This window comes from Callithrix jacchus, chromosome 3 (genome assembly GCF_049354715.1).
Source record: "Callithrix jacchus isolate 240 chromosome 3, calJac240_pri, whole genome shotgun sequence".
In the NCBI taxonomy this organism is placed as follows: domain Eukaryota; kingdom Metazoa; phylum Chordata; class Mammalia; order Primates; family Cebidae; genus Callithrix; species Callithrix jacchus.
The window spans coordinates 78,653,300-78,666,931 of NC_133504.1; the positions used below are offsets into that span (position 1 = coordinate 78,653,300).

General features: G+C 36.8%; 1 protein-coding gene across 3 annotated transcripts in view; it reads right to left on the reverse strand.

The window, feature by feature from the left end:
• Positions 1-12,890, reverse strand: part of SYNPO2 (synaptopodin 2) — a 172,065-nt gene extending 159,175 nt beyond the window's left edge. For all 3 annotated transcript variants that reach the window (XM_002745445.6, XM_008992770.4, XM_008992769.6), the window contains exon 1: positions 12,604-12,890. In XM_002745445.6, coding sequence (XP_002745491.3) covers positions 12,604-12,708 — 105 coding nt within the window. In that variant the 5' untranslated portion in view covers positions 12,709-12,890. The remainder of the gene's footprint in view (positions 1-12,603) is intronic.
• Between the last annotated feature and the right edge of the window lie 742 nt (positions 12,891-13,632).

The following is a 13,632-nucleotide window of genomic DNA, read 5'->3' on the forward strand; positions in this document are numbered from 1 at the left end:
GACCATACCAAGCACACGTCTGTCTCAGGGCTCCTGGAGGGCTCTTCCCCCAAATATCTAACAAGCCCACTGGATTCTTACGTATATTTACTTTTTATCTAAAAATGAAAAGGAAATGAGCACTAACTAACACTGAATCCACTTTACTATTTGGACTGACATTGGTATCCTGGTCCAATCTGGTCTGTAACCCAGACAGTTATGTACTTCCCCAGTGCTTGGGTGACCTCACCAAAAAGGGGACTGACCTCCCAGCAGGGTAGAGGGTTTCTCGTCAGTTCATTCTCTTTCAGTATTTTCCAATATAGTATGCTTTACAGTGCCTGATTAAGTGATTTTCCATGTAATTATCTAGTCTCAAGAAAATCAACTCTCACAAAATGATTCATATTAAAATATTTCTGAAAGGAATTATTAAAGATAACACATTTCAAGCACAACAGAACAACAAGAATACAGCAGAACTGACTCTTCCCCTGTGCGCCTATGGATACTCTTCATCATATTGTGAGACTAAACCATTACTGCTTAATCCTATGTGACAGGTAGGGAAAATATTCAAAATTATCAAGAAGATAATTTGGAATATGGGTTATTTGGAATGTGTGACAAAGGAACTTTGCCTTATTGTGTCCTATGATGTTAGTTTAGTTAGTGTTACTGTGAAGCAATTGGTATTAGGAAGCTATTTAAAAACTAACATCTGAGCAGGAAAAACTTCTGAATTTGATTTTTCAGCAATGGATGAGGTCAGGGAATATTCAATTTAAAACTTAACAAAATTTAAGCTAAGTATAATGTTTAGAAAGATCTTAATGGGTACAAATTAAAAATGGCTAAAATAATACAATATGGCAACAAACCAAGATGTATTTCTTTGCAAGGACTGTTGAAGATGCAAAGAAAAAAATACCAGAAAGTTAATATAAATAATACTAAAACAAACTACATATTGGAGGAAGTTTATTGTATGGTTGGATAAAGAAATATATGTTGCTGGTATATCTCAGCTTATGGTATTTTCTAAATTATATTTCAATACTGAAATAAAAAATTACTTCTTTGGGGATCCAAGAAAGAAAGACACTAGAGATAAATTCTCAAAAGTAAATGAAGTCCTTAATTCAAGAAAATGAATATTTTGTAGAAAAACTGTGTACATTGATAATCATTGATAAAGTACTTGGCTTTAGCAGGAATTGACAAATATATATATTCTCTCTCTCTCTCTCTCTCCATATATATATATATACACACATATATATATACACACATATATATATATGTAGAGAGAGAGAGAGAGAGAGCTTCTAGGGTAAGATTACAAAGGTGCCTTACATCAAATTCATTCAGTGCATTACTTGTAGGCAAGTTAATGCAGCAAAATAATAGAAGTGCAAAAGTGCTACAGGAGGTCACAAATATGATTAATTTTATAGAACTCACATTTAAGCCATAGTGGAATCTTTAAAACATGTAGCAATGATATAGGGAGTGACTAGGAAAAGATTTTATATCATACAAAAATTTGTACCACTGAGGTTCCAATGGCATCTCCTGCAAATCCTTAACGTACTTTGGAAGCTAAGGATCTTTCAATTGTATTTAACAGATAAATGAATGTTCCAAATATGTCGACCTTTTCTGTGATGACAAGTGACTTTTAGTCGCTGGTCACCTGACATACATTTTAGTATAATAAGCATGATATATTCCCTAACATGAATTGCTCTGAAAGCAACTTTTCGAAAAGAAATGAAAAATATGTTGAAAATGTTTCTATAATTAAGAGATTTGGGGCTGGAAGTTATTTAAATGTATTATTATTTAAAACGTCATAATAGCACACTAAACTGGGAAGAAGAATTTCTAACCCGATTTCATATTTTTCAAATAAAATGTACAGCGAGGGTTTAATAGTAAAATATACAAATGTGGCCTATTCCAATTAGTTTGTAAGAAAAAAGGGTGGACTCCCTCAAAGAAAATGAAAACCTACTGGTCAAATTGCAACAAAAATAGTTGCATTATTTGTTAATGAAAATGAAAAATGATTATCAGGTAGTGATTCATTTCTTCAATGTGTACCTGCATATATTAAGAGATTATCATTTCAGGCCGGGCGCAGTGGCTCAAGCCTGTAATCCCAGCACTTTGGGAGGCCGAGGTGGGTAGATCACAAGGTAAAGAGATCGAGACCATCCTGGCCAACATGGTGAAACCCCATCTTTACTAAAAATACAAAAATTAGCTGGGCATGGTGGCGTGCGCCTGTAGTCCCAGCCACTCAGGAGGCTGAGGTAGGAGAATTGCTTGAACCGGGAGACGGAGGTTGCAGTGAGCAGAGATTGTGCCACTGCACTCCAGCCTGGCGCCTGGTGACAGAGTGAGACTGTCTCAAAAAAAAAAAAGAAAAAAAAAGAGATTATCATTTCAGCTATGATTGTCTTTAAACTCAAGAACTGAAACAAATTATAGTTTCACTAGACCTTTGAATCATTGAGCCCCATGGGGTCACACCAAGATTTTCAAAGTCTGGAAAAGTCTGTCAATCACATTGTTCTCACTTAAAGAAAAAGTTCTGGATAGTGAGAATAAAAATACTTTTTGTATTGTTAATAAAATAAAATAAAAATAGTTTTAAAATATTGTTCATTTCACATTTTATCTCATGCTTTAAAGTTTTCTTTTTGGTAAGTTTTCTACTATACATAAATATTAGCCCAGCAGTACATGTACATATATACTATATTTCATATATATGTACATACACTCTGTATATGGGATACGCTCCAAATTGTTTTAATTTAAGTGGCACAGTTAGACCTTTAGGCTACCACTGGTCTAATGGAGGAAAAAGACTTGTGAACAAAATCTTCAACGTCAGGCTGCACACGGGACTTCAAGGCAAAAGCCGTGTGTGATCATGGGAACACGGAAGAGCAAGTGCTCACCTAGGACTAGGCAATTGAATCAAACCTCTCAGAGAACTGACTTTAACAGATTCTTCCAGGGTAAGTAACATTTCTCCAAGCATTTTAGGGAAGGTGCCAGGAGATGGGTGGACAAGCATTCCAGCCAAGGACACAGCAGGGATGAAGCAGCCAGAGAGGAACAGTGTCTGAGAGAACGGTGGTATTTTCAAATAGCTAAATGCACTTCTGGGAGGGTGACAGGTGATGGGGCTGGACAGTTTGTGAGCACTCAGATTATGGAGAGCACGAAACAGGGCATTAGGCCTGTGAACAAGCCCCACTGGAGGGTGGCAGCTAAGAGCTTGGGCTTTGTCATCAAACTGGCTTCTGTCTTGGTTTTGCCATTTGCTAGCTGAATGATAAACAGTTTTTTACTTAACTTCTCTAAGCCTCAGTTTCCTCCACTGTTTAAAAAAAAAAAAGGAAAGTAGGAATATCAGGACTGAAATAATTCCTAAAGTGCTTAACCCATGTCTGCACATAAGATAAAAACAATGTTATGGTTATCTTGATGACAGTGATGGGAAGCCTTTGAAGTATTTTAAGCAGTGATACAACAGGTGATTTAGAAAAATCTCTCTGGCAGCTCTCCGTAGCATGAACTCAAGGAATGTGAAACCAGAAACAAGGAGACCAGTTACAGGGCCAATATAATTATCTAAGAGACAAAAATGAGGGCCTGAGCTGGGATGATAACAAGCAGAAATACAGAGCAGGAAATGGAGTAGGAGCTACCGAGGAGGTAGAAAGTAAGTAACTAGACTGCCAGCAAAACACATTGGATTTATAAACTCTTAATAATTTTCCCTCTAATATGTCTTGAACTGCATGACAAAATTCTCAAAAATGGTCAAGTGCTCGAAAGTTTTTGCTTCAAAACCAAGGTATCATGCCATCGTTTTCAAGAAGACATGGAAAATCTTGCTATGAAAATAAAATAAAAACTGTCCTTCAAAAGGCAAAATTATGAAAGTTTCTACCTATTTCTATTCAATTTCCTAAATTATTCATTCTGGAAATAAAAGTTTCAAATAAAATGATTTAATATTAAGTAAGTGAGATTATACTTAATGTCAGAACAAGGAAAGCAGGTTTGGTTTAAGGGTCAAAAAAATTTTTCCACCTTGCTCTTGTTGAGATGCCATCTTCCCATCTTAACTCGTTCAAACTACACGAGACTTAAAGTGACTATACTAGACCCAAAGTGTAGGAGCTTAGAAAACAAGCCCTGGATCCAACCTCTTTAGCTGTGAACTCCAGCTCTGATCTTAACTACCCATGTGACCTGAGAAGTCACTTAACCTCTTTGGGCCCCTGTAATGGGGATCTTAACTAGGGGTAATCTCAGAGTTCTGTCATTATATTTAAAAGGTGATTCAAGAAGCACCTGGTACCTAGTAAATATCATATATGAGTTTCTTAAATAAGATTTTCTCCAGAAGATACTATTAAAGGCAACAAGATATTTGGGGTTAAATGACACTCGTTGGTCATGATTACAGATTTCCTAGCATAAAAATAACATGTCCTGAAAAGGTGAAATTCAAGAAGGTAAATTTTGTTAAAGGGGATGAAGGATGAAGGGTGAAGGAAGGGATAGTATCTATAGGTAGAATCAGATAAAATATTGCTATGGTTTGCCCTGCATCCCCACCCAAATCGCATCTCAAATTATAATCCCCATGTGTAGAGGGACGAAACAGGTGGGAGGTGATTGGATCTTAGGCACAGTTTCCCCCACACTGTTCTCATTAGAGTGAGTGAGTGCTCACCAGATCTGATGGTTTGAAAGTGTTTGGCAGTTCCCCCCGTCTCTTTCTCTCCCACACCCCCGCTCAATGCCATGTAAGATGTGATTTGCTTCCCCTTCACTTTCTGCCATGATTTAAGTTTCCTGAGGCTTCCCCAGCCATGTGGAACTGTGAGTCAATTAAACCTCTTTCCTTTTTATAAATTACCCAGTCTCAGTTCTATGCAGCAGTGTGAAAATGAACTAATACAGACATAAATCCACAATTCCATTCAGGAAAGCTGATCCTCATTGTTTTATCAATTCAGTACCTCATTGTTTTATCAATTTGGAAGTCACTCCTTCCAAATACAAGGGAAGAAGCTAGTCATTGGTGAGTAGGGTCATAAAAAACCAAAGACCAATGGTTAGAAAATAGTTATTTGTTACATTATCTGGAGATGCAATTTTTCATTCACAATGTTCCAAATGGTAAACCCACCACATTTTGCAGTTCATTTATCTGAAACACATCAGATTTATGTGCTAGTTAAAGAAAACTACATCCAATAATCTACCACATGCAAAGAATTTCACAAAGACTTGAAGACACAGTTTGTTGAGACTCTGGCCATCTCTGCTTTTGAAAAACAGAAAAGAATGATGGACAATTCGGAAACATCAGGTGCCTAAAATAATCCAAAACCCTAAATACGTTCTCATTGAGATTATCAAACAATAAAATATCCCCTAAAAGAGAAAATGTTATTTTCTTTCTCAGATGTGTCTTTTAACTTCATGAAGGTGTTTACTCTTCAGAATTGTTTAAGGAACTTGTTTCAAAAATTCTCCATTTCCTGTATTTTGTAAGAAACTCACTGAACTCAGTGTCATCATGAATCTGTTAGAAAAGACATAATAAACTTGGAATCCATAACTTGAAGTCCAAAACTTCAGGTTTATTGACAAGCAGATTGGTTCCCTTTTCAGTCTTTCTCTCACTGCACATTATCTTAGAGATGTGTTGCCTGTAATCCTTTTCCTCAGGCCCATTGAAAAAGGAATCGTTTTTTATCAATATTTTTAAGGATTAAGCTTAGATATGGTGAGATTCTATTTCATTCAAACCCTGTATTGAAGTTACTGCAATTTTCAGCAATACTAAGCGAGAGCGTGTTCTTTTATCCAGCTGATGCAGGACAGTAGCATGATGCTCCTATTAGAAGGAAAGAATTATATTTAACTTTGAACTTCTTTATATGTTTTTTATAATTAATTTATTTTTCAGGATCTATTTTTTAATCTATAAACTGAGAGTTACAAAACTTTATCAACTGAATTGATGTTTAAAAAGATAACATATTAAGACACTTGGGAAATTATAAGATATGCACATGTGAAGTATTTTTAACCAAATATATAAATTAATTTATATTCTTGAACACTAACTGACAGAAAGAAGTTAAATTATGTTGGAAGCTGCATTAAGATGTGATTACTATAAAAAATGTGCAAAATATCCAGTTAGGTATAAGGTGTATGTCACAATGACACTGCATACCGACTTACCCATTTGACAAGGCAAGGATCCTTGCATTTCCTGTGGATGAGTGACTATCAAAAGGCGGTTATATTTTAGCCATCTTGCTAAGGCCCTACCCAGAAAGGCCAGAGTCTAACAGGAGCAAGCTAATATCTTGATGAACCAATGGGTTTGTAGAGGGTACAGAAGAGATTGTCAGAAGCCTGATTTTTCTGTGTTAGAGGACTGTGCACTAACGAGGCCCTCTAGCTCTCCCAGAAGAAACCATAAATGTGCTCCAGAATTTGGACAGCAGTCTCAGAGAGGACATTAATGGCCACTCAACATTAACCAGGGAAGCATAACAACCAAGGAAGAGAGAAATACCACCTCATTCAGTTACGAATAAATATATCTATCTTCCCCTTTCCTCTTCAACTCAACCTTGGAGAGGCTAGAGGGATATGGGTAAAGAGCAGACACCCTCCTTTTCCATGCCACACCCTGGAGCCACAAGCCTGGCCATGGTGACTAGGAAGAGAGTTTAGAGTCAGATAGTTGATTGAAGCTTTAATTAAAGTTGGCTGTTTTAATAATCAAAAGCTGCCCAAAAGATTACTAACAAAGGAATTTGTCTTTATCATGGTTGAAAGCAGTTACTGGAAGACATATATGCTTACAAAGGAATGAGTTGACGCTCCTTAAAAAAATCAGTTATGTCACACAGGTTCCTATCAATCACCTGTTCTTTATGTATGCTAGTCGTGAAAACTTATCACTGACTCATGCAACTTCCATTGATCATGTTGAAACTACGCTTTCTAAGCAGAATGAATGAAAAATTGACTAGGCTTAACAGGAATTGTATACTCCTCTTTCTTTTTCTTCTGCTTTTTTTTAAAGTGAATCAGCACTTTAGTAACCTGGGATGCGTTTTGCTATTTGGCAGATGTATAGTTTGAATTAGCCTGGAGAAGTGTTTCTTGAATGTTACTGTCAGAGTATAGAATTCTCACCTTAGAAGAACTCCGAATTTGTATTGAGTATTAAACAAAGGCCATTGCTGTTTTTAAAGCAAATCATATTATCTCTCTCTTCTTCTTCTCTTTTCTCCTACTCTCCTTCCCCCTGCATCTTTCTCCAGTTTTATTTTCCCTACTTTCCCCCTACGCTCTCCACCCACTTCCACTTATGAAGGCACAAGTCCATGGAGGGAGAAGATAAACTACCAGAAAATAAACTGCTAGTCTCCCCTTTTTGCCAGTTCCCCTAATCTTTGCTGTAATCATTTTGGGGCTTCCCAATACCTCCTCTTCCCCACTCCCACTGACCCAGGCAGCTCATCCATTCTGGCTTCAGAAAGGGAAAATCCTCCCACTACTATTATGACCTGCTCACAGTGCCAAAAACTCGGAAAATAATTAGCCTGTCTCTGGTCTTCCTCTTAAGCTGACTATGAGAGGGGCAGGGGGAAGGGCAGAGAGGACATATTGTGCCACCGCCCCTCAGTAAGCCCTGTGGGGACCTATCTGACCTCAACTTTATTATTTTTTTAACCTCTTCTTGAATTTTCATGACAATTATAGGACAGAGTAGTAAAGAATCTTAGATGATCGATGATGATAATTTCATGAACCAGCAAAATATATATAATATATAATCATATATATATTCTTTTTTAAATTTTATTTTATTTTATTATACTTTAAGTTCTGGGGTACATGTGCAGAACGTGTGGGTTTGTTACATAGGTATATACATGTGCCATGGTGGTTTGCTTCCTCAGTCACCCCACCATCTACATTAGGTATTTCTCCTAATGCTATCCCGCCCCTAGATCCCCACCTCCTGACAGAACCCAATGTGTGATGTTCCTCTCCATGTGTTCTCATTATTCAACTCTCACTTATGAGTGAGAACATGTGGTGTTTGGTTTTCTGCTCTTATGTTAGTTTGCTGAGAATGATGGTTTCCAGCTTCATCCATGTCCCTGCAAAGGACATGAACTCGTCCATTTTATGGCTGCATAGTATTCCAGGGTATATATGTGCCACATTTTCTTTATCCCGTCTATCACTGATGGGCATTTGAGTTGGTTCCAAGACTTTGCTATTGTGAACAGTGCCACAATAAACATATGTGTGTGCAGTTGGTTAGTATGTGGTACTTATATTCTTTTTTTAAGTTTTGTTTTATTTTTAATTGACAAATAATAGTTGTATATATTACAGGATACAATGAGAAGCAGTGATACACAGATACATTGTGGACTTATCAAATAAGGCTAATTAACATATCCATCACCTCAAATATTTATCATTTCTTTGTTATGAGAACATTTAAACTCCTCTTTTTTAGCTATTTTGAAATTTACAATACCTTATTATCAACTGTAGTCACCGTACTGTGCAGGAGAATCAGAATTTTTTTGGCCTCAACTTTCCATAGCAGCGGTTGTGAATCTTGACCACACATCAGAATTACCTTCAGAATATTTATAAATCCTGATGTCCAGGATGAACTCTAGATCAATTAAATCAGGGTTGGACAAAAACTATGGTATTTAAAGAAAATAATCTTTCCTTTTGGGACAACTTCAACCCAGTTTTATTCTCTCAGGCACCTGTTTCCACCAAGGAGGAAGAAGAAAAATCAAATCCTATCATTTTTTATAGCTTAACCATTGATAAGAATTATTAAATCAATTTTGGCCTTATGAAATGAAGGATTATACTGTGTCACCTCAATTTTAATGAAAAATTATTTGAAACTTTGAACTAAATTAAAACATACTAATACATACTCTAGTGGTACATACTACAGCAGAGTATAAGGTTTGAAGAAAAAATAAATTTCTGACTATATTAAAACATATAACTATATTAAAAATATAAAGGATAAACAGTCTGAACTTTTTTCATAATTATTTTCAAAATGTGAGTAATTTTTCAATTGCAGGTAAGATATTTTATAAAACAAAAATTTCTTCCCACTCCTTTATATGAAGATTTTCCAAAGTGATTTGCCAAAAGCATGTTCGGAGGCAGAGCCAGGTAAGTACATGTCGCAAATGACAGAATTTTGTAAAGCAGAAGTGCTCACATTCTTTTTGTAAAGCTATCTGCACACACAGTGGGGTTTTCTGTTTGGATAAATTTGTTTCTGTGTATAATCTCTTGAAAATATACTTTGCAAAGTATTATGCTATAACTCAGTGTTAGAAATGTTTGCTTCCCATCACATATATTTGGAATATAAATTAAAAGATATATAAACATTTTAAAATACAAGCTTATGTTACTGATTATTTGGGCCTTTTAAAAATGCAGTTTATTTTTTAAAACAAAACAGATTTTATGTCATTGAGCTTAAATCTCAATGACAAGTTTTGATAATACATATTTCTGTTATTTATCTTTTAAATTTGGGGTTTGTATATAGTTCAACCAGCTAACCAAAAACTAAACATGTTTGAACATATCTCAAAAGTGACTAAATATGTCACTATAAGGATATTTATTGGGAATTACAAAGTCATTCAGTTTCTGATTATTCTTAATAACATTAAACTCGGTATTTTTGCACTATTTCAGCCTGTTAGAGTTTTACTCTGTACAGAATTATGAAAAATCTAAATACTTATGTATTTCACAACATGCCAAAATATGTCATTGTCTACAGAACTGCTTTGTAGAATTCCCATTTTAAGGGTCATATTTCAAGCACTCACTGAAATTTTCTTTTCTTTGAAAATTTTAATTTTCTTTCAACTCTCAAATTAATTCTATGCATATTCTTCAAAACTGTGAGCATTTGATTTGACAGCAGCCATCTCTCCGGCATTTTCTTTCCTTGCATCCAGCCCTGATAAGCTATGACCGGTCCTTACAAGAAGAGAAAGTCTATGCCCAGGGAACACTCGCTTTGCCTTGAACTCAGTGAGATACCATGACTAGAACTGAATTGATGTTTTAAATAAAATACAGTTATCCTAGTGAGGCAATGGCCTTGATAACAGAGAAAGTGATAAGCATTTTGTTCCAAGGGATTTCTACCACAAATAATGCTAGTATAAGAAATTGAATATAATCATTTGAATTAAAAAAAACGAAAGAAAGAAAAAGATCATCAAAAATGTGCATTGAAACAGTAATTTAGAACTTACATCTACTTGAGACAGCTCTTTAGTCTTTTTAACATATGGACAAAAGGTAGACTAGAGACTGTGGTCTTTCTCTCTCTCTGTCTCTCTTACGAACACAAACACACAGGAATTAAGGCAAACTTACAGATATTTTCATAATGATATTTTAAAATCTATAGCTCTAACTATAGTATCACAAACTACAAAAGCAAAGCAAACATCTAGATGCTTTAATAATGATCTTTTGAAAACCACAAATATATTGTTGGGTGTTTTAGGAAGGATGATTTGGGGGGAGTGGAGGACTGGATTCTGACATAGCCTAACAACCTCACTGAATCCTGGCAATAGAGATGCCATTAGTGGAGAAACTCCTGCACAGCACCCTTTCCTAGGGATCTGCCTTAGCTCTTCAGTGAATTGCCACAATGAGATTCCACATTGAAATCAGCACATGGAGAACTCAGAAGGAACCCAATACACACTCTACTCTTCAGGCCTGGCTGTCAAAGAGCCACCAGAGAACAACAGCACTCAGCCACTTCTGTCCCCGTATTTCAATTAGTAGACAAGTGATTCTAAAACTGTACATTATCAGGATTGTAGAATACTTGAGCAAGACAGAGCTTTGTAGATTGCACAGTCCAATTTCTTGCTTACTTCTTAACTACCTAAGCGAAAATCTTTGTCTCTCCTCTCCCTACACACACACACACACACACCCCCCAGATGAGACAGCAAGCGTGAGAGATTTTCCTAAGGCCAGCCTGCAAGTTAGATCAGAGCTGGAATTAGAACCCAAATCTCAAATCTCATAACTAGAGCTAGCCAACTGCTATTCTAGACTCAGGACAAATCTGCTTCAGTGTCATGAATTCTACATATGCTAAATTGGGCATTCATATTTTATCTGAGGTTGCCTGCTATTGACTCCTAAAGAAATCCAACAAAATCACCTTTCTGGGCCTTTAATCACTCTGCCAGTTCCAAGGTGAAAACTCAAGGCAAGTTACTTAACATCTCTGGGCTCTTTCCTCATCTAAAATTCATAGGTTGAACTAGGGACCCCGGAGGAACTTTCCAGTTATTAAAAACTATGCTTTCCATCTATTGTTTTATGCTTCATTCTTGATGTTTGCAATTTTCACTAGGTGGCAGGATTCCACCATCACATTACAAAAGGATTTTCAGATGGATGCCTGGAAGGAAAAATAAGTTTTAAGGAAACTTCTTTCTTCACAAGGGACATAAAAAAAAAAAAGTAAAAGCCAAAGGGAAACAATAACTACAAAGGCAGTGGCCCATGTATTTCATAAAGATCTATGCCGACTTTTAATATAAGCATAAAATAGGAAATTAATCCTATGCTTTTGCATGTTCTTCAATGCAATACTATAATTTGCAATTTGATGATAACGTCAGGTAAAAGTCTGCTTCGTTTTGTGCATTTTAATTTTCATTTTACCTGATTGCCAATTAGGGAATACCAGATCCCCTTGGGCTAACTGGCGATGCAGCCAATCTAATGGCAACAAAAACATAAAGCACTTAGATAGTTATTAGATGCGTTACCAAGTTACCTCTTAGTTCTAATATATGCAGATTATCTTCTAAGTTTATTTTTGATATCTTGACCAAAAGAATATGTGAGAAGGAATACAGCACTTGCCTTTTTGCACTTATTTGTCAAATCCTTAACAGGGTACTCTTTTAGGTTTTATGACATTTCATCATACTTTTTAAATTATTGCCCAAAATTGGTCTTTTCATGAATGCTGCATAATAAATGTCACTACCAACACTGTATAAGCGTCCCCAAAATAGCCAAGTAAAATAGTTATGCTGAGCTGAGCCTTTCTTCTCTGCCAGAGCCAAGTGAAGTGACATGAAACAAAAACTCAACTAAACATTCTAATATTGCCTGGAAGAAACGCTCCTTAGCGTCTTGCTGGTTGTCAAAAGAACATGATTAACTAGGCCTTTTCCTCAGCTGATAAATATGTCGTTCTTCCCACCCACTCCTCATCAATTGCAAGTTAATTACGTAGGATGTGGTCCATTTCTCTCCAACGTTTCTTAGAAAACAACTCACATCCTAGAAAAATCTAATGTCCGCAGCAAAATCAAACTAATACATAGACTTCTGCATCAGAACTTGAAAACACCATCAACAGGTTGCTTTCTCATTCCTTCCTTCCCGGCACAGAGCCGCGATACCTCTTTCAGGTCCTACCTTTGCAACTTGTAAGGGCTGCTTCTGCTCCTTGCCACCTTGCAATCGGAACCCCCAGGGCGCCCCTCCAGTCATGGAAATGCAGATAAAATCCCCTGTGCCCATATTTTCCTTTTAGTTGGGCAGCATGTAGAGCTTGAAAAAACAGACGAAGCTTGGGTGCGGTGGAGGATGCGCACTCAGCTTCGGGCGCCTGCTGAGGACGCAAGACTCTGGAGTGCAGAGCCTCCGCCGCTGCTGCGACCGCTGCCCTGGACGCCCGCTGCGAATTTGTGCGGCTAATGGGCTCACTCTCAAGGCGGCAGAGGCGCTCGAAGCATCCAGGGCACAGCCCACTCTTGCGTCACTCTCGTTTGCTCGGCCCACCTTCAGGGAAAGGAAAGCAGCCTCACACACAAGAACATGTCCCCATGTGGGGCGAGATAAGGGAAAGGAGGACGGAAGGGAGAGCAAAGTTCCCTGGCACTAATAGATTAAATCCAAGCAGTTAAAGGTACGAGTATGCTTGAAAACCTTTCATTTAATAATTCTGTAAATAGTAAAGGACACGTGAAGTTTTAATCTCCACACCACGAGTGATGTCCTAAAATATGAGCGTTGGGAATTCAACTACTAGAGGATTAGAGTCTCTCAAATAAATGTTTTGAGAATTGCCACATTTATGAACGGAATAGATAAAAAAGAGTTAAAGTGAGTTAAATTACTACTTTTTTGTCTGCAGCCTGCTGAATTAATGCTATAAGAGGAAACCAAAGAAATCACATATTTTTTAAAACCTACAACTCTGAAAAGTACTTTTCTGAACCATCTATTTAAAGAAGGGGGAAGAGAAGAGACAGGGAGAGGGAGAGAGAAAGAGAGAGAATGAATATAAATTTTTCTCCTGGAAACTACATTCTTATAACTACATATATTGCATGGATTTGGGTATGTTAAATTTTAACGTGTTTTCTTTCTTCCTGCTGATCTTCTTAAACCTAAACCCAACAATTAGTCAACTGCATAGAATGTACAATGTCACCTATAGGT